This window comes from Aegilops tauschii, chromosome 5 (assembly GCF_002575655.3).
Source record: "Aegilops tauschii subsp. strangulata cultivar AL8/78 chromosome 5, Aet v6.0, whole genome shotgun sequence".
In the NCBI taxonomy this organism is placed as follows: Eukaryota; Viridiplantae; Streptophyta; class Magnoliopsida; order Poales; family Poaceae; genus Aegilops; species Aegilops tauschii.
In genome coordinates this window covers 535,341,751-535,362,031 of record NC_053039.3, presented here as the reverse complement: position 1 = coordinate 535,362,031, position 20,281 = coordinate 535,341,751, and the positions used below count along the sequence as shown (strand labels likewise).

General features: G+C 45.8%; 4 protein-coding genes across 4 annotated transcripts; 3 read left to right on the top strand and 1 right to left on the bottom strand.

The window, feature by feature from the left end:
• Positions 1-742: 742 nt before the first annotated feature.
• On the top strand, positions 743-2,323 carry LOC109786548 (uncharacterized). Its single transcript, XM_020345121.3, has 2 exons — positions 743-1,030; positions 2,039-2,323. Exons 1-2 carry the CDS (start codon positions 846-848, stop codon positions 2,124-2,126), a joined length of 273 nt encoding a protein of 90 aa, XP_020200710.1. The 5' UTR covers positions 743-845; the 3' UTR covers positions 2,127-2,323.
• A 1,630-nt stretch (positions 2,324-3,953) lies between these two features.
• Positions 3,954-4,619, bottom strand: LOC109786547 (splicing factor 3B subunit 6-like protein). Its single transcript, XM_020345120.4, has one exon. The coding sequence runs from the start codon at positions 4,514-4,516 to the stop codon at positions 4,127-4,129; it is 390 nt and encodes a 129-aa protein (XP_020200709.1). The 5' UTR covers positions 4,517-4,619; the 3' UTR covers positions 3,954-4,126.
• Positions 4,620-4,782: 163 nt separating this feature from the next.
• On the top strand, positions 4,783-8,063 carry LOC109786546 (peptidyl-prolyl cis-trans isomerase CYP22). Its single transcript, XM_020345119.4, has 7 exons — positions 4,783-5,099; positions 5,202-5,225; positions 5,758-5,845; positions 6,114-6,206; positions 6,977-7,009; positions 7,244-7,300; positions 7,693-8,063. The coding sequence occupies exons 1-7, from the start codon at positions 4,909-4,911 to the stop codon at positions 7,801-7,803; spliced, it is 597 nt and encodes a 198-aa protein (XP_020200708.1). The 5' UTR covers positions 4,783-4,908; the 3' UTR covers positions 7,804-8,063.
• An 847-nt stretch (positions 8,064-8,910) lies between these two features.
• On the top strand, positions 8,911-9,855 carry LOC109786545 (protein MIZU-KUSSEI 1-like). The gene has a single exon (XM_020345118.2). It carries the CDS (start codon positions 8,911-8,913, stop codon positions 9,853-9,855), a length of 945 nt encoding a protein of 314 aa, XP_020200707.1.
• The last annotated feature ends 10,426 nt before the right edge of the window (positions 9,856-20,281 follow it).

The following is a 20,281-nucleotide window of genomic DNA, read 5'->3' as shown; positions in this document are numbered from 1 at the left end:
TTTGTGTAGCTTGCAATTCAGGGTAAATCATAAAATTATACGCACATATACATTACATCCTTATGTGCGTGTATATATATTTCCAGTTCTTTTTTAAACTAAAAGGATTGGTTTTAGATTTTTTTTAAAATAAAAGGAGTCCATGTAGCTCGGCCTCCAAAACACCCAACTCTACGTTTTTTTTAAATTATCGCATAAACTAGATGCAATTTTTTAATAAAATAAACTACATATTAAATGTAACCCAATTTTTTTGAGTTTGTTTATATAGATGTAACTCAAAAAGTATCATACTAAAAGAGGCACCATGCGTTGTTGCAGGAATCTTGCTAAAAGAATTACATAAAAGTTGATAACAACAACTAGAACTAATGTGAAGAAAATGTAAGATTAAAAAATAGAATAAAAATACCAAAAGAGTATAAAAATAGAAAATGTGAATTTGTAGTTAAAAGAATGACATTTCCAAAAAAAATGTAGAGGGTGAACTTCATAGGTATGATGCAATCGCCCAACACATGTATTGTGAATACAAAATATAATTAAAAAATAACTTATGACTAACTTGCATAAATTGATGGTGTGACATGGTTGCTCGTAATTTACAATTTGCATGCATGACTTCATGGTTGGATGTCGAGAAAAAATAGGCAGTGGGTTATAGGAGTAGTATCTATCTAGAAATAGAAGATTCTGTGGACGGGCCTGGGCCTGGGCCTGTAATACCCACCCGGCCCATCCACGGAACGAAACCCTAACCACGAATACGAGAACGAGGACGAGGACGAGGAGCGGACACGCTTCCTCTGCTTGGAATCGGATCTGGTGCGAGGAGGAAGAGGAAGATGAAGGTCCGCGCATCGGTGAAGCGGCTGTGCGGCTTCTGCAAGGTGGTGAAGCGCCGGGGGATCGTCTTCATCCACTGCACCTCCAACCAGAAGCACAAGCAGCGCCAGGGCTTCTCCACCATCGCCGCCTGCCTCCCAGCCCCGCCGCCGCCCACCTCCGCCTCCGCCGCCGCGTTCGCCGAGTAAGAAGCTCTTTTTAACTCTCCCCGCGAAGCAGCGCGGGCTAGGTTCTAAAAGCATCCACGAGATTGGTTGGTTTGGTCGTCTGCTCGTGATTCCTAGGACAAATTAAGGTTGCGAATTAGAGCCAGTGATGAGATTGAATCTTGATCTGGTCCCTAAAGAGGCGTGATTGTGAGCATGTTTGATATCCAAGTGAACAATTTTGGGACCTATCTCATTGGTCAGTAACCTGACATCTGGATCCAAGTGAACAATTTACACTTACACAAGTACCGCCTGACAAACCATTTCTAGTATTTTACACTAGAAAAATGACTGACCTCCCTTTACAAGGCACCACTAGCCCAAAAATGAGCTCGGGCAATGGTTTCAGCTTGGATGGCATGTGATCCACCGGACTGCTTGATCACTTGCTAGGCTGCTCCTACCCTGAGTATTTTTAAGAAGCTATGGGCATCACTTCAATCTCCTTGGTTTGTCAAGTTGCTGTTGAAACTTTTCGAACTGATTATAGTGAAAGAGGTTTTCCAGTGTAGCCTCTTACTGGTTAAGCTACGCCTGTTGAATTACAGGGCATCTCCATTTGCAATTGTTCACGAGTTACTGTTGTGAACCAATATACCTACATATCTCATTGCATATTTGCCTGTGGCCTTTGCTAAGTGATTTCAATGTTAAATGCATTCTTTGCAGTTAGCATGGTTATTCCTGTGTATCTGTACCTATCCTCGGCTGTTACTTTTATACTGCACTGCATTTATCAAACCAACTATATGGTATGATGATTAAGGTCCAAGGAGAGCGAAACTTCAGTCAAAACAGAACAGCTGGGGTCACCACAGACTGCCTTTGCTAATAGTTTCTTTAGGGTGTAGAATAATACGCGATACGCTTCTCCTTTTGGTTCCATGTACTGAATTCTTCTTATTGGTTAACCATATGTTCTATAGGACTATCCTGTTGCCTAATTTGACACTTGATGTTCTCATCTTTGCTGTGTATTGTAGGGCTTCCAAGGTGGCCAGGCAGGAGATGTCAACGAAATTCAACTGGCCGCTGGGTCTAGCTGCCATGTTCAAGAATGGTGACAAGTAATCAGATGATGAATACTAGCTAGTCGCTGTTTTGGTATTAAGTGGAGTTTCCAGTTGAGGAATTCCTGTAACGAAAATTAGAATATAATCGTGTATCCGATGCCATTGGTTAAACTGTTCGTTTCATGGAATAATATTGGCATACACTATTACTCTGTCTCGTGATATGTTTGATTCAAACAGAGCCGCTTTGACTTACCTCTCCTGGCCAGCTTGCTGAGTATGTTCATCCTATTTTCGTTGGATTGCTAATAATACCAGGGTGTGCCACCTGTATGTTGCATCAAGAGTTACTGAAACCTGAAGAACCTGCAGATAAGAGGACTGTGTTGTGTCTCTCTCTTTCAAATCAAGAAGTTCTGGTCAAATTTCTAGCACTGTTCACTTTCTCTAAAACCGTGGTTTAGTGGCACAAACTGTAGTTCCTGGCAGTATATCTAGCTCGCAACAGTAACATCATACCGTTATTAATAGCTCCAGATCTAGCCATGGCTTTGAATCAACCAGGTAGCTTCAGGGCATATCTCCACCTAACTCATGTAATGCCTTTGCCACAGGAAATTTAGAACTTTAATAATACCTTTGTCATGTGAAATTTACCAAATAAATGCCCATATTTTGTTGTTGAAGAACTTACTAGTGAAGAACTTCAACAACAGAAGCTATTTTCACCTTCTTAAACTATAGTGATAACCAAAATTCCGGTCAGCACTCTTACGCAAAAAAAACTATGAAATGTACATGAGTGTGATTTTTGGAGGCAAACATGCTCAGCCTTAGAAAATCTAGTACACATCTATTCAGGCAAATTGGGAATCATGCCTCTTTATACAGACCAAATTGACAGTACAATTTCCCCAAATAGACAAGTTCAAGCATACTATACTAGAGTAAATTATATATGTAACTGACATCACACCACTACCTGGTCAATGGAAGACATAAGACAGATACTCTAGCTGGCCAATGGAAGACACAAAAGAAATACTCACTGAACTCAGCGTTGCCAAAAGTACCAATTCAGATGTAGTCTCCGAATTCAAGATTGTCCACAGGCTCCTAGAATCACACTTCACAAATCAAGAAACGGCGATCCCATGATGCACTTAATTTATGACAGTTCATCGGCTCCTAGACCCACACTACAAATCCAAAACATACTGATCCCCACAATGCACATAGCTGTTACAAATTTACAACAGTAAGATATGCTAATTTGCTACCCAGATCCAAGATTTCATGATTGTGAGTCCCCTCAAAATCATACTCTGCAAAATTAAGAAACAGCCATCCCACAATGAACATGACAGATCCAAGTAAACTAGAGGAAAGCAGGCTTGAACTAGACAAGCCATCATCGCTCAAGAAACCCATGAAAACACGAATACTACATAGCAGCAAGTTGAAATAGCACAATCAGCACTAGCAAACCATAACAGGTAAAATCACATAGCATGAGCACTAACAAACTACACTCTAGCTCTAATCACAGCCAAAGAAACATAAATTGGTACATGTTAATAACATATACAAAAGTGACCCATCTCTGGAGTCATCTTTCACGGCCAAACAAGCAATAATCATACATTCATACACATCCAACATAACAGCAAACACACAACAGCCTGATAAGCACACAGCAAGAACATCAGAGCAACATCAAAATGCAAATACACCCACCTAAATCAGTAGTAATTTGGAACATCAAGCAGCACGAATCCTCTCAATATATTCCAGCTGCTTAATGTATCTGAACAATCATGCACATATCAAAAATCTCAAGCGAACGCCCCTGTTTATCAGACCATTGACACCCACAGCACAGATATACCTACTAATTAAAGTATCAAATTCAAGTTCCATCCGAGCTATGTTCATCATCAATATGGAACCACCGCAAACACAAACATACCGCGGCAAGCACAGATTACAGGACCGATCTCCGATTCAACAGTTTCTCTCGACGATTTCTAACTAAAAAAAAACACGGGGCACCAAGGATCAGGCGTCGTTGGCGGAGGGGGTCTTGGATCCGACGCCGTACTTCTCCTGGAGCCTGGTGATCTCGTCCTCCTTCTTCTTGATGTCCGTCTTCTTGGACATCCTGTTGAGCTGCGAGTAGAGCACGATGAGGTAGCGGTTGGCGACGTTGAAGCCCGAGAGGTGGTCGACGGCGTTCTTGGCGTCGTAGATGTCCTCGTACACCACGTACGCCGTCCCCCGCGTGTCCTTGGCGTTGCCCAGTCGGATCTGCCGGATCGCCCCGTACTTGCCGAAGATGTCGTACATCTCCTCGCTCGAGATGTTGAACGGCAGGTTCCGCACGAACAGCGCCCTGTTCACCTCCGGCGGCAGCCTCGCGTTCCCCTTCCTCAGGCTCGCCGCCGCCATCGCTTCCGCCGCCGCCGCCGCCGCCGCCTAGGGTTTGGTCTGGGTCTGGTTGGGGGCTCGGTGGTGTCTGGTCCAAATCGATTTGGGGTTAGTTTCCTTCTCTTCCCCTCCTTTTTATTAGGACGATGATGATTACCGACTTCACTTGGGAACGGATAGCCGGCTGACCTGTGGGCCCGGAGGTCGACGTTGGACCCACACGGCAGTGAGCGGGATCTGAGCCGAGGGGTCTCGAACGTTCGGGACTCCTGCACGAATCTTGGCGCATATTGGCCCGCCTCCGTCCTCCTTGCGCGCCGCCGGCCTCTCCCTCGGCTGAAACTCGAAGCTTCTTCCGCTCTCCCCCGCTCGGCTCCCGAACCTTCCGGAAGCTTCCGCGAGCGCCGAGAGGCATGGCGTCCGCCATATCTGCGGGGCCCACGCCGCCGGCCGCGGCGCCGTCGTCGGTGGAGTGGCACCAGCGGCCGCCGAACCCGAAGAACCCGGTGGTGTTCTTCGACGTGACCATCGGGTCCATCCCGGCCGGCCGCATCAAGATGGAGCTCTTCGCCGACGTCGTCCCCAAGACCGCCGAGAACTTCAGGTAGCTCCGCCCTCGCTGCCCTGCACTTAAACCCTAGGTTCCGTTTAATTAATCGCTGCTGCTGCTGACGGATCTCTGCTCTGTTTGTTCTTTTGGTCGCAGGCAGTTCTGCACTGGCGAGTACAGGTGAGGACTGGATGTATGCCCGGCGATTGGTTATCGTAATTGCCGATAGTATGCTTATTTCCGTGGCTAATTCTGCAACCCTGAATTCCTTTCCCACTTAAACATTTAGCTTCCTTGTGTGGTTGTTGCTTAAGCTTGTGTTAGTATATATCATGGGTAACTTTGTTGAATTAGCTGGGATGTTAGTTGGTGTGCAAAGTCGTGGAAAGAAGGGAGAATTTCTAGTTTGACATGCACTTTACTTCCGCTGTTTGTTATGATTCATGAGCACTTTTAGCTTGTAGAGTGCAAACACTTTGGAGCATTGCCACTTGACTGTTCCTTTTCTTAGTGGGCAGTGGTTGTTATTTGCTTCATTCAGGACACTGTAAAAGTGTAAATAAAACAATACACCCTCTGTTCCTAAATGTAAGATGTCTACATTTAGGAACAGAGGTAGTAACTTGCAACTGCAAGTCTGCAATTTTGGATGGTTGCATTAGTAGTTTTATTTGGTGTGCAGCTATGCTTAGTTTCAACATGCTGATTGCAGGAAGTCAGCTATTCCACAGGGGTATAAGGGTTGTCAGTTCCATCGAGTGATCAAAGATTTCATGATTCAGGGAGGTGACTTCGTAAAGGTTTGTGGCTGTTTAGCTCCATGCCTCCATGCATCAACAGCATAAATTAACATAATATTTTAGGCATGCTGTTTTGGACTGTGGCATTCATGTGCATTGATGCAACTGAACTTGAGCTATTCAATTATTTGATAAAATGTTGCAACTTGCTTTGAGCCTCTATGGCTTCTTGCATTTTAGTTTTGAGTGACCAACTGTTCTTGAGTAATTTGTGCTCAGAACTGAAGGGTTTGTTTGGTATAAACTTAAGTTCCTTCATGTTCTGTAGGGTGATGGTAGTGGATGCATATCAATATATGGTACCAAATTTGATGATGAAAATTTCATTGCGAAGCATACTGGCCCTGGCCTGCTCTCCATGGTATTCTTCTCTCCATCTCATTTTCTGAATTGAAACTATTGTCAGATGTTACTTTGCTAATGCCATGTTCATTTGCAAGAGATCTACTGCTTGGGCTGGGCTAATGTCTTAGTTATTCTTTGTATAAAAATTCCTTCCCCTCCATGTATTTTGTAAAAAAATAATTATCAGTTCTCTCATGGGTTTCAGGTCTAGCCTACCCCAACTTGTTTGGGACTAAAGGCTTTGTTGTTGTTGTTCTGTATGGGACTTCTGCTCACTGAGTGACCAGAATATATACTCAAATTTGCAAGCCTCTTTTACTATGGCGACCTTCAAATGGTGTACATAATTATGGAGATGCTGTGCACAATATAAAGTGAATGGCCTAAATTTGGCATTTTAGGTGTTCACTTTCAACATTTGTAGTAGGCTAGGTTAGGTTTGACGTACATCAAAACAGACTGGGGCAATCTCATGGCAATGCATTATTTTAAGTCATGGTGAATGGTCATGTGTTTCCAGATATCTTTTATGGAGTATTGGTTTCTTAAATCCTCATGGGTGCCTTTTTCTCATGGTTGCTTAAAAAGAAGCATCCACCTTGGGTTTACTATTTAGCTGGTTTTACGCTAGAATAGTTCTGTTTTAGTATAAATGACTACTAGTGTTTCGTTTCCTTTCCTCGGCAGTGTCTTGCACAATGATAGGGAATATTCATTAATCTGTTTAAGATTTTTGTTAAATCCCATCTTATTATGGATCTAAACAGCTGTTGATTTATTTTTCAGGCGAACAGTGGAGCTAACTCTAATGGATCTCAGGTACTTTCATCTATTAAACAATTGTTTCTTCTCATTTCAGCATGATCTGAATGTGTGCTCTGTTACCAATTTGTTGTGATGTTATAGTGGTGTTGTTCTTATCTGTTCATATCTGGATTTCCCCTTTCTTGTCTATACCACCAATCTCCTTTCACATATTTTCCAGTTAGATATTACTGTATATATCTTTTAGAATAATGAATGAAATCTTATTTTCTACCATGTGTTTTGCAGTTCTTTTTAACTTGTGCAAAGTGTGAATGGCTGGACAACAAGCACGTGGTTTTCGGGGTAAGAGTGCTTGATTTTAATGCATTATTATTTGGTACCAGCATTTGAACACCATATATGGTGCGCGCTATTTGATCTATTACAGTTCACAAGTACTCCCTCCGTCCCATAATATAAGAACGTTTTTGACACTACACTAGTGTCAAAAAGTTCTTATATTATGGGACAGAGGGAGTAAATACTACTCCCTCCGTCCCATAATGTAAGACGTTTTGTAACACTAAACTAGTGTCAAAAAACGTCTTACATTATGGGACGGAGGGAGTACGTGTCTAGTACAACTAACACGAAGAGACAATGAAAGGTATCCTTGTGTGCTAAGCTGTATGTTGTCATCTGCCTTCCTATGGCAAGTGCTATGTGAGTTCAACTAACGCCTTGTGCTATTTCAGAGGGTGCTGGGAGATGGTCTGCTTGTGTTGCGGAAGATTGAAAACGTAGCGACTGGACCAAACAACCGGCCAAAGCTTGCCTGTGTGATTAGCGAGTGTGGCGAGATGTAAGATTGCTTTTCGAGCGCGGCATTTCCTAGAGCTGCCTTGACATCGATGAAAGTACCGAATCACTGGAAACAGATTGGAGTCTAGAGCATTGCTGTATTAATCTACTTATTGTGACTTGTGGGCATGCGGAATTTGGACTCTGACAAACTGGCAACATGTATCTGTATCAGCCAATGCTGTAGAGCCTTTGAAAAAAAGGTGTATGGTGTTGAATAATATTCAAAGCAGGAGATTTATGTCCATGTGATTTTATGACTTCACTGCCGCTAAATTTGTTGAATATGTAGCCCCCAATTTGTCGTTCAATCAATCATGTTCGCTCTGATATACCACCAAACAGTTTTGTTTTTTTAGCTCTGTCACTATTGTTTCAGGGAAAGAGATCGAACACACCGATTCCATTCATCTGAGGGGTTACATATACAGGGGAGCAGCGGGCACTTGAGCCACGATGGAGATCGTGGAGTGGCCATGCTCGAGAGGTGGAGGGACGTGTGTGCGTAAGGGAAAACTGCACACACGTACGCTATACTAGCCTGATGTAGAGACTACGTACAATACTCACACACACATATACATGTAGCTTAACAACTATGTTTCAACTGTTCCGGGGTATAACAAAATGAAGATGTTTTTCTTCTATGGAACAAAATGAAGATGTTTGCGATACCAGGAACAAAGTCTAGTATTCTCAAAAAAAAAAAAGGAACAAAGTCTAGTAGAGAAACATATCCATCTAGTCATTGTCAATATACCAACGCAATGCAAGTGGGCTGCCACGAACAAACGAAATAAGATACTCTATCAGAAGTGATGATGGATGTCCTCGTCACCACATCCTGCGGCGGTCAAACCGCAGATTGCAGCATGAACTAATCAGCACCAAAATCCTCGGCGCTCATGGCTGCTATCAGTACGTGTGTCGGTGTAATGCCACCACGTCGTGCACGCTGCACCGCCTCGAACCAGCGTGCATGCCGTCACGTCGCGCTAGCTCGGGGGTTAAGCTTAAAACACTCCGAGGACTCGCTGCCGTCGAGCTCCTAGTCCCAGGGTCTCTCTCTGCCGCCACCTCTTTGGTTCCCCCGCGCCGCGGTTCGCCGGACCATGCCGCGCACGACGCCGTCGAGCCCGCTGTCCCGCGCGACGCCGCCGCGCTCCCCGACGGCGGCTAGCCGCCTGGCTGTCGCGCCGGCGTCCCCGACCACCCCGCAGTGCGCCATCCCGGCCTCGCCGCGCACGCCGCCGGCGCCGTCCAGGGCGTCCACCCCGCCGCCGACCACGCCGCGCACGCCGCGCCCTGAGATCACGCTCAAAGAGCCGTCGTCGGCGAATGAGAAGCGCGCGCCCGCGGCCGTCCGGGGCCCGCCGTCGCGCGCGCTGCGCGCCATCCGCGCAATGCTCCGCTCCTTCCCCATCATCGCGCCGGCCGCGTGCCGCCCGGCGTCGGCCCTCCCCAGGCGCCACGGCAAGCCGCACGACGGCCACGCCGGCGGCCGCGCGCGCGTCACCGGGACCTTCTACGGCCACCGCCGCGCCCGCATCGTGCTCGCCGTGCAGGAGCGGCCCGGCAGCCTCCCCACCCTCGTCCTCGAGCTCGGCGTGCTCACGGGGAAGCTCATGCAGGAGATCTCCGCGGGCGGCCACGTCCGCATCGCCCTAGAGTGCGAGAAGAAGTCCAAGAAGTCGCCCGACGCAGGCGAAGGCGGCGGGAGCGTCAGCCTGCTGGAGGAGGCGATGTGGACGGCGTACGTCAACGGCCGGCGCGTTGGGTACGCGGTCAGGCGGGAGGCCACGGACGGCGACCTCGCGGTCATGCAGCTGCTGAGCACCGTGTCGGTGGGCGCCGGCGTGCTGCCCGGGGACGTGGTGGACGAGCCGCCCGGCGGGGCGGCGGATGCGGACGGCGAGGTGGCGTACATGCGCGCGGGGTTCGACAGGGTCACCGGGAGCAAGGACTCGGAGTCGTTCTACATGGTCAGCCCGGACGGGGACGGCGGCGCCGGCGCCGGCGGTGGCACGGAGCTCAGCATTTTCTTTGTCAGGGTGTAGACTGTAGAGGGAGACCGCCTTGCCGTTGCCGGCGGTGAGAGGTTAGCTCTGTCGTTAGTCGTCGTTGTTTCTTTTTTGGAAGACGTGGTTCCCATCGCTGTAACAAGTGTGTGACGCTGTATTTGTGTTGGTGCAGTGCATATCTGTGTGACCGCGAACAATCTTGTGTGTATAGACTGTGTAAACGGAATCTATACAAAGAGAAATCATAATCTTATAAATTCCTCCGAAGACAACTGATTCTCCGTGAACAATACTCCCTCCGTCTCAAAATGTAAGATGTTTTTTAGGGTAAACTATCTATAAAAATGTCTTATATTTTAAGATGGAGGTAGTACTTGATTGCGGTTAAGGGCCTCTTTGATTCACAAGATTCTACGAATGCAAAAATAGGAAAACAAAAGGGTTATAATATTTTGTCTATTTGAATCTTATAGCATTTTTTATTTTATTTTTGCGGGAAAAATCCTATAGTAGTTTAGGTTTAGGATGGAATGATTTAATCATAAGAATCAAATGATCAACATAACAATTATTCATAAAGATTGTAATCTTTTAGAATTCATATAAAATCATATGAACCGAAGAGGCGGTAAGTATTGTATCGGTATCTGATGTTAGTTGTTGTGTGCTTATGTAACTCTTTTGTGTAGTGTTTTGCTGATTCTCTGTGCCTAAAAAATTCCTAGTGTTGTGTATTTTGCTGATTCTAGGTCACCTAATGATTTGATAGTTCTCAGACGCAATGAGAGTTGTCGATCAGACATCAAGATCCATGTAATTCATACTAGTAGAATGCCTATGTGTTGCTACTAGCTATAATGGATATAAATGAATCAAATAAATGATTAAAATCATTTCCAAGGTCGAAGCTCATTTCTCCCTATTTATAGGCATGTTCGAACAGTCAGGACTTCCCAAATCCAACTCATATGTTGAAGGATATGTGGTTGTCCAGACTATATATCATGTTATCTCTGTTGGAAATATGCCCTAGAGGCAATAATAAATTGGTTATTATTCTATTTCCTTGTTCATGATAATCGTTTATTATCCATGCTAGAATTGTATTGATAGGAAACTCAGATACATGTGTGGATACATAGACAACACCATGTCCCTAGTAAGCCTCTAGTTGACTAGCTCGTTGATCAATAGATGGTTACGGTTTCCTGACCATGGACATTGGATGTCGTTGATAACGGGATCACATCATTAGGAGAATGATGTGATGGACAAGACCCAATCCTAAGCATAGCACAAAAGATCGTGTAGTTCGTTTGCTAGAGCTTTTCCAATGTCAAGTATCATTTCCTTAGACCATGAGATCGTGCAACTCCCGGATACCGTAGGAGTGCTTTGGGTGTGCCAAACGTCACAACGTAACTGGGTGACTATAAAGGTACACTACGGGTATCTCCGAAAGTGTCTGTTGAGTTGGCATGGATCGAGACTGGGATTTGTCACTCCGTATGACGGAGAGGTATCTCTGGGCCCACTCGGTAATGCATCATCATAATGAGCTCAATGTGACTAAGGAGTTAGCCACGGGATCATGCATTACGGTACGAGTAAAGTGACTTGCCGGTAACAAGATTGAACAAGGTATTGGGATACCGACGATCGAATCTCGGGCAAGTAAAGTACCGATTGACAAAGGGAATTGTATACGGGATTGATTGAATCCTCGACATCGTGGTTCATCCGATGAGATCATCGTGGAACATGTGGGAGCCAACATGGGTATCCAGATCCCGCTGTTGGTTATTGACCGGAGAGGCATCTCGGTCATGTCTGCATGTCTCCCGAACCCGTAGGGTCTACACACTTAAGGTTCGGTGACGCTAGGGTTGTAGAGATAATAGTATGCGGAAACCCAAAAGTTGTTCGGAGTCCCGGATGAGATCCCGGACGTCACGAGGAGTTCCGGAATGGTCCGGAGGTGAAGAATTATATATAGGAAGTCCAGTTTCGGCCACTGGGAAAGTTTCGGGGGTTATCGGTATTGTACCGGGACCACCGGAAGGGTCCCGGGGGTCCATCGGGTGGGGCCACCTATCCCGGAGGGCCCCGTGGGCTGAAGTGGGAAGGGAACCAGCCCTTAGTGGGCTGGGGCGCCCCCCTTGGGCCTCCCCCTGCGCCTAGGGTTGGAAACCCTGGGGGTGGGGGGCGCCCCACTTGGCTTGGGGGGGAAGCCAACCCCCCTCCCCCCTTGGCCGCCGCCCCCCTTGGAGATCTGATCTCCCAGGGCCGGCGCCCCCCCAGGGGGCCTATATATAGTGGGGGGGAGGGAGGGCAGCAGCACCACAGCCCCTGGCACCTCCCTCTCCCCCTGCAACACCTCTCCCTCTCGCAGAAGCTTGGCGAAGCCCTGCCGAGATCCCCGCTACTTCCACCACCACGCCGTCGTGCTGCTGGATCTCCATCAACCTCTCCTTCCCCCTTGCTGGATCAAGAAGGAGGAGACGTCGCTGCTCCGTACGTGTGTTGAACGCGGAGGTGCCGTCCGTTCGGCACTCGGTCATCGGTGATTTGGATCACGACGAGTACGACTCCATCAACCCCGTTCACTTGAATGCTTCCGCTCGCGATCTACAAGGGTATGTAGATGCACTCCTTTCCCCTCGTTGCTAGTATACTCCATAGATGGATCTTGGTGATGCGTAGGAAATTTTAAAATTCTGCTACGATCCTCAACAGTGGCATCATGAGCCAGGCCTATGCGTAGTTACTATGCACGAGTAGAACACAAAGCAGTTGTGGGCGTAGATGTTGCCAATTCTTTTTGCCGCTACTAGTCTTATCTTGTTTCGGCGGTATTGTGGGATGAAGCGGCCCGGACCGACCTTACACGTACGCTTACGTGAGACAGGTTCCACCGACTGACATGCACTAGTTGCATAAGGTGGCTAGCGGGTGTCTGTCTCTCCCACTTTCGTCGGAACGGATTCGATGAAAAGGGTCCTTATGAAGGGTAAATAGAAATTGGCATATCACGTTGTGGTTTTACGTAGGTAAGAAACGTTCTTGCTAGAAACCTATAGAAGCCACGTAAAAAAACTTGCAACAACAATTAGAGGACGTCTAACTTGTTTTTGCAGCATGTGCCTTTTGATGTGATATGGCCAGAAGATGTGATGAATGATATATGTGATGTATGAGATTGATCATATTCTTGTAATAGGAATCACGACTTGCATGTCGATGAGTATGACAACCGGCAGGAGCCATAGGAGTTGTCTTTATTTTTTGTATGACCTGCGTGTCATTGAATAACGCCATGTAAATTACTTTACTTTATTGCTAAACGCGTTAGCCATAGAAGTAGAAGTAATCGTTGGCGTGACAACTTCATGAAGACACGATGATGGAGATCATGGTGTCATGCTGGTGACGAAGGTGATCATGCCGCGCCTCGAAGATGGAGATCAAAAGGCGCAAGATGATATTGGCCATATCACGTCACTTTATGATTTGCATGTGATGTTTATCATGTTTACATCTTATTTGCTTAGAACGACGGTAGCATAAATAAGATGATCCCTCACTAAATATTTCAAGAGACGTGTTTCCCCTAACTGTGCACCGTTGCGAAGGTTCGTTGTTTCGAAGCACCACGTGATGATCGGGTGTGATAGATTCTAACGTTCGAATACAACGGGTGTTGACGAGCCTAGCATGTACAGACATGGCATCGGAACACATGCAAAACACTTAGGTTGATTTGACGAGCCTAGCATGTACAGACATGGCCTCGGAACACAAGAGACCGAAAGGTCGAACATGAGTCGTATAGTAGATACGATCAACATGGAGATGTTCACCGATGATGACTAGTCTATCTCACGTGATGATCGGACACGGCCTAGTTTGACTCGGATCATGTATCACTTAGATGACTAGAGGGATGTCTATCTGAGTGGGAGTTCATAATCAGATGAACTTCATTATCATGCACATAGTCAAAAGGTCTTTGCAAATCATGTCATAGCTTACGCTTTAGCTCTACTATTTAAGATATGTTCCTAGAGAAAATTTAGTTGAAAGTTGATAGTAGCTATTATGCGGACTGGGTCCGTGAACTGAGGATTATCCTCATTGCTACACAGAAGGCTTATGTCCTTAATGCACCGCTCGGTGTGCTGAACCTCAGCATCGTCTGTAGATGTTGCGAAACATCCGACATACACGTTTTGATGACTACGTGATAGTTCAGTGTGTAATGCTAACGGTTTAGAATTGTGGCACCAAAGACGGTTTTGAAACGTCGCAGAACATATGAGATGTTCCGAAGACTGAAATTGGGATTTCAGACTAGTGCCCACGTCAAGAGGTATGAGACCTCTGACAAGTTTCTTAAGCCTGCAAACTAAGGGAGAAAAGCTCAATCGTTGAGCATGTGCTCAGATTGTCTGAGTACCACAATCGCTTGAATCGAGTGGGAGTTAATCTTCCAGATGAGATAGTGATGGTTCTCCATAGTCACTGCCACCAAGCTATTAGAGCTTTGTGATGAACTATAACATATCAGGGATAGACATGATGATCCTTGAGCAACTCGCGATGTTTGACACCGCGAAAGTAGAAATCAAGAAGGAGCATCAATTGTTGATGGTTAGTAAAACCACTAGTTACTAGAAGGGCAAGGGCAAAAGGGATACTTCATGAAACAGCAAATCATTTGCTGCTCTAGTGAAGAATCCCAAGGTTGAACCCAGACCCGAGACTAAGTGCTTCTGTAATGAGGGGAACGACCACTGAAGCAGAACTACCCTAGATACTTGGTAGATGAGAAGGCAGGCAAAGGTCGACATAAGTATATTGGATATACATTATATGAATGTGTACTTTACTAGTACTCCTAGCAGCACCAGGGTATTAGATACCGGTTCGGTTGCTAAGTGTTAAGTAACTCGAAATAAAAGCTGCGGAATAAATGGAGACTAGCTAAAGGTGAGATGACGATGTGTGTTGGAAGTGTTTCCAAGGTTGATGAGATCAAGCATCGCATGCTCCCTCTACCATCGAGATTTGGTGTTTGCGTTGAGCATGATTGGATTATGTTTATCGCAATACGGTCATTCATTTAAGGAGAATAATGGTTACTCTTTTTATTTGAATAATACCTTCAATGGTCTTGCACCTAAAATAAATGGTTTATTGAATCTCGACCGTAGTGATACACATGTTCATGCCAGAAGTAATGATAGTACCACATACTTGTGGCACTGCTATTTGAGTCATATTGGGATAAAACGCATGAAGAAGCTCCATGTAGATGGATCTTTGGACTCACTCGTTTTTGAAAAGATTGAGACATGCGAACCATGTCTATTGGTATATATGCATGAAGAAACTCCATGCAGATGGATCATTTGGACTCACTTGATTTTGAATCACTTGAGACATGCAAATCATACCACATGGGAAAGATGACTGAAAGGCCTCATTTTCAGTAAGATGGAACAAGAGAGCAGCTTGTTGGAAGTAATACATTTTGATGTGTGCAGTCCAATGAGTGCCGAGGCATGCAGTGGATATCGTTATGTTCTTACTTCACAGATGATTTGAGTAGATGCTGAGTGTATTTACTTGATGAAACACAAGTCTGAATTATTGAAAGGTTCAAGTAATTTCAGAGTGAAGTTGAAGATCGTCGTGACAAGACGATAAAATGTCTGTGATATGATCATAGAGATGAGTATCTGAGTTACGAGTTTGGCACACAATTAAGACATTGTGGAAAGTGTTTCACAATTAATATCGCCTGGAACACCACAGTGTGATGGTGTGTCCGAACATCATAACTGCACCCTATTGGATATGGTGCATACCATGATGTCTCTTATCGAATTACCACTATCGTTTATGGGTTAGGCATTAGAGACAACTGCATTCACTTTAAAAGGGGGCACCACGCAATTCCGTTGTGACGACACCGTTTAGAGAAACCTAAGTTGTCGTTTCTTAAAAGTTTGGGGCTGCGATGCTTATGTGAAAAAGTTTCAGGCTGATAAGCTCAAACCCAAAGCGGATAAATGCATCTTCATAGAATACCCAAAACAGTTGGGTATACCTCCTATTTCAGATCCGGAAGCAAGGTGATTGTTTCTAGAAACAGGTCCTTTCTCGAGGAAAAGTTTCTCTCGAAAGAATTGAGTGGGAGGATGGTGGAGACTTGATGAGGTTATTGAACCATAACTTCAACTAGCGTGTAGCAGGGCATAGGAAGTTGTTCCTGTGGCACCTACACCAATTGAAGTGGAAGCTTATGATAGTGATCATGAAACTTCGGATCAAGTCACTACCAAACCTCGTAGGACGACGAGGATGCGTACTACTTCAGAGTAATGCGTGATCCTGTCTTGGAAGTCATGTTGCTAGACAACAATGAACCTACGAGCTATGGAGAAGCGATGGTGGGCCCATATTCCGACAAATGGTTAGAAGCCATGAAATCCGAGATAGGATCCATGTATCAGAACAAAGCATGGACTTTGGTGAACTTGCCCGATTATCGGCAAGCCATTAAGATAAATGGATCTTTAAGAAGAAGACGGACATGGACGGTAATGTTACCGTCTATGAAGCTCGACTTGTGGCAAAGAGTATTTTCACAAGTTCAAGGAGTTGACTACGATGAGATTTTCTCATCCGCAGCGATGCTTGAGTCCGTCGGAATCATGTTAGCATTAGCTGCATTTATGAAATCTGGCAGATGGATGTCAAAAACAAGTTTCCTTACCAGTTTTCGTAAGGAAAGGTTGTATGTGATACAATCAGAAAGGTTTTGTCCATCCTAAGGATGCTAAAAGGTATGCTAGCTCCAGCGGTCCTTCCATGGATTAGAGCAAGCATCTCGGAGTCAGAATATACGCTTTGATGGAGTGATCAAAGTTTTTGGGTTTATACAAAGTTTGTTAGAAACTTGTATTTACAATAAAGTGAGTGGGAGCGCTACAACATTTCTGATAAGTATATGTGAATGACATATTGTTGATCCGAAATGATGTAAAATTTCTCGAAAGCATAAAGGGTTGTTTGAAAGGAGTTTTTCAAAGGAAGACCTGGATAAAGCTGCTTACGTATTGGGCATCAAGATCTATAGAGATAGATCAAGACGCCTGATGATACTTTCAAAGAACGCACACCTTGACATGATTTTGAAAGAGTTCAAAATAGATCAGCAAAGAAGGAGTTCTTGGCTGTGTTACAAGGTGTGAGTATTGAGTAAGACTCAAGACCTGACCACAGCAGACGAGAGAGAAAGGACGAAGGTCGTCCCCTATGCTTTAGACGTAGGCTCTACAGTATGCTATGCTGTGTACCGCACATGAAGTGTGCCTTGCCATGAGTTGGTCAAGGGGTACAATAGTGATCCGGGAATGGATCACATGACAGCGGTCGAACTTATCCCTAGTATCTAGTGGACTAAGGAATTTTCTCGATTATGGAGGTGAAAAGGAGTTCGTCGTAAAGGGTTACATCGATGCGAACTTTGACACTAATCCGGATGACTCTGAGTAGTAGACCGGATTCGTATAGTAGAGCAGTTATTTGAAATGGCTCCAAGTAGCGCGTGGTAGCATCCACAAGATGACATAGATATTCGTAAAGAACACACGGATCTGAAAGGTTCAGACCCGTTGACTAATAACCTCTCTCACAAGCATAACATGATCAAACCAGAACTCATTGAGTGTTAATCACATAGTGATGTGAACTAGATTGTTGACTCTAGTAAACTCTTTGGATGTTGGTCACATGGTGATGTGACCTGTGAGTGTTAATCACATGGTGATGTGAACTAGATTATTGACTCTAGTGCAAGTGGGAGACTGTTGGAAATATAACCCTAGAGGCAATAATAAATTGGTTATTATTCTATTTCCTTGTTCATGATAATCGTTTATTATCCATGCTAGAATTGTATTGATAGGAAACTCAGATACATGTGTGGATACATAGACAACACCATGTCCCTAGTAAGCCTCTAGTTGACTAGCTCGTTGATCAATAGATGGTTACGGTTTCCTGACCATGGACATTGGATGTCGTTGATAACGGGATCACATCATTAGGAGAATGATGTGATGGACAAGACCCAATCCTAAGCATACACAAAAGATCGTGTAGTTCGTTTGCTAGAGCTTTTCCAATGTCAAGTATCATTTCCTTAGACCATGAGATCGTGCAACTCCCGGATACCGTAGGAGTGCTTTGGGTGTGCCAAACGTCACAACGTAACTGGGTGACTATAAAGGTACACTACGGGTATCTCCGAAAGTGTCTGTTGAGTTGGCATGGATCGAGACTGGGATTTGTCACTCCGTATGACGGAGAGGTATCTCTGGGCCCACTCGGTAATGCATCATCATAATGAGCTCAATGTGACTAAGGAGTTAGCCACGGGATCATGCATTACGGTACGAGTAAAGTGACTTGCCGGTAACGAGATTGAACAAGGTATTGGGATACCGACGATCGAATCTCGGGTAAGTAAAGTACCGATTGACAAAGGGAATTGTATACGGGATTGATTGAATCCTCGACATCGTGGTTCATCCGATGAGATCATCGTGGAACATGTGGGAGCCAACATGGGTATCCAGATCCCGCTGTTGGTTATTGACCGGAGAGGCGTCTCGGTCATGTCTGCATGTCTCCCGAACCCGTAGGGTCTACACACTTAAGGTTCGGTGACACTAGGGTCGTAGAGATAATAGTATGCGGAAACCCAAAAGTTGTTTGGAGTCCCGGATGAGATCCCGGACGTCACGAGGAGTTCCGGAATGGTCCGGAGGTGAAGAATTATATATAGGAAGTCCAGTTTCGGCCACCGGGAAAGTTTCGGGGGTTATCGGTATTGTACCGGGACCACCGGAAGGGTCCCGGGGGTCCACCGGGTGGGGCCACCTATCCCGGAGGGCCCCGTGGGCTGAAGTGGGAAGGGAACCAGCCCTTAGTGGGCTGGGGCGGGCCCCCTTGGGCCTCCCCCTACGCCTAGGGTTGGAAACCCTGGGGGTGGGGGCGCCCCACTTGGCTTGGGGGGGGGGGGGGGGAAGCCAACCCCCCTTCCCCCTTGGCCGCCGCCCCCCTTGGAGATCTGATCTCCCAGGGCCAGCGCCCCCCGGGGGGCCTATATATAGTGGGGGGAGGGAGGGCAGCAGCACCACAGCCCCTGGCGCCTCCCTCTCCCCCTGCATCACCTCTCCCTCTCGCAGAAGCTTGGCGAAGCCCTGCCGAGATCCCGGCTACTTCCACCACCACGCCGTCGTGCTGCTGGATCTCCATCAACCTCTTCTTCCCCCTTGCTGGATCAAGAAGGAGGAGACGTCGCTGCTCTGTACGCGTGTTGAACGCGGAGGTGCCGTCCGTTCGGCACTCGGTCATCGGTGATTTGGATCACGGCGAGTACGACTCCATCAACCCCGTTCACTTGAACGCTTCCGCTCGCGATCTACAAGGGTATGTAGATGCACTCCTTTCCCCTTGTTGCTAGTATACTCCATAGATGGATCTTGGTGATGCGTAGGAAATTTTAAAATTCTGCTACGATCCTCAACAATCTCCAACATGCAAGCCCAATACAAGAAACCCATCCCACAACGTGCATTTCATTTTCCTTCCGGACCATCTCATTCCTGCTCGGTTTTCGACCGTAGCAGGACAATTCTCGTTGGAGCCCTCTCCTTTAAAACCGGATGACATCCGGGGCACACTGTACCCCTTCCACCTTGCCCCATCCCTCGTGTTCCTACTGATCCACCACCGCCATCAAGGGGAAGGAAGTGTGCGCCGTCCGTGATGTCCCCGAGCCAAGAAGGCAAATCATGTGTCTCCTGAGCCATTACAGCTGAATGTTGTGCATTTTCACTAAACAAAAATATGATGTCCATTACTGGGCACGCAACTGATACCTCATAGTGTCCGTTATTAACTCTTGAAGCAAGCAACCAATGGATTTACCCTTCTATCCTAACCAAAAAAAGTCTGTTATTAACTCCCAAAGCAACCAATCAATGCATTTACCCTTCTATACTAACCAAAAAATTGCACTGGCTTGATAAAAAAATATAAACCACTCGCTCATGCAATTTGCTGCAAAGTCATCTCTAATGAAATGTTATTAACCACACTTTCTCAAGTAGGGAAATTATTTCGCTAAAACATCCATAAGTGAACAGACCAACACCAACCCTCATTCTGCTAACTCTCAACCCTCACTCTTATCACAAAATCCATTAACTCGTGTTTTAAGTGAACCAATGATTAACGCCACGTGGCAGGCCAGCAACATGGGACAATGGCGGTCTTTCCATCCTAGTGCTAGTACCTCCTGGCAGAGTTATTTGCAAATAAGTCCTTAGTAATCTGGCAATACTTTGGACCCTTTATAATGCTTGTTAAAAATAAGGAGAATGTT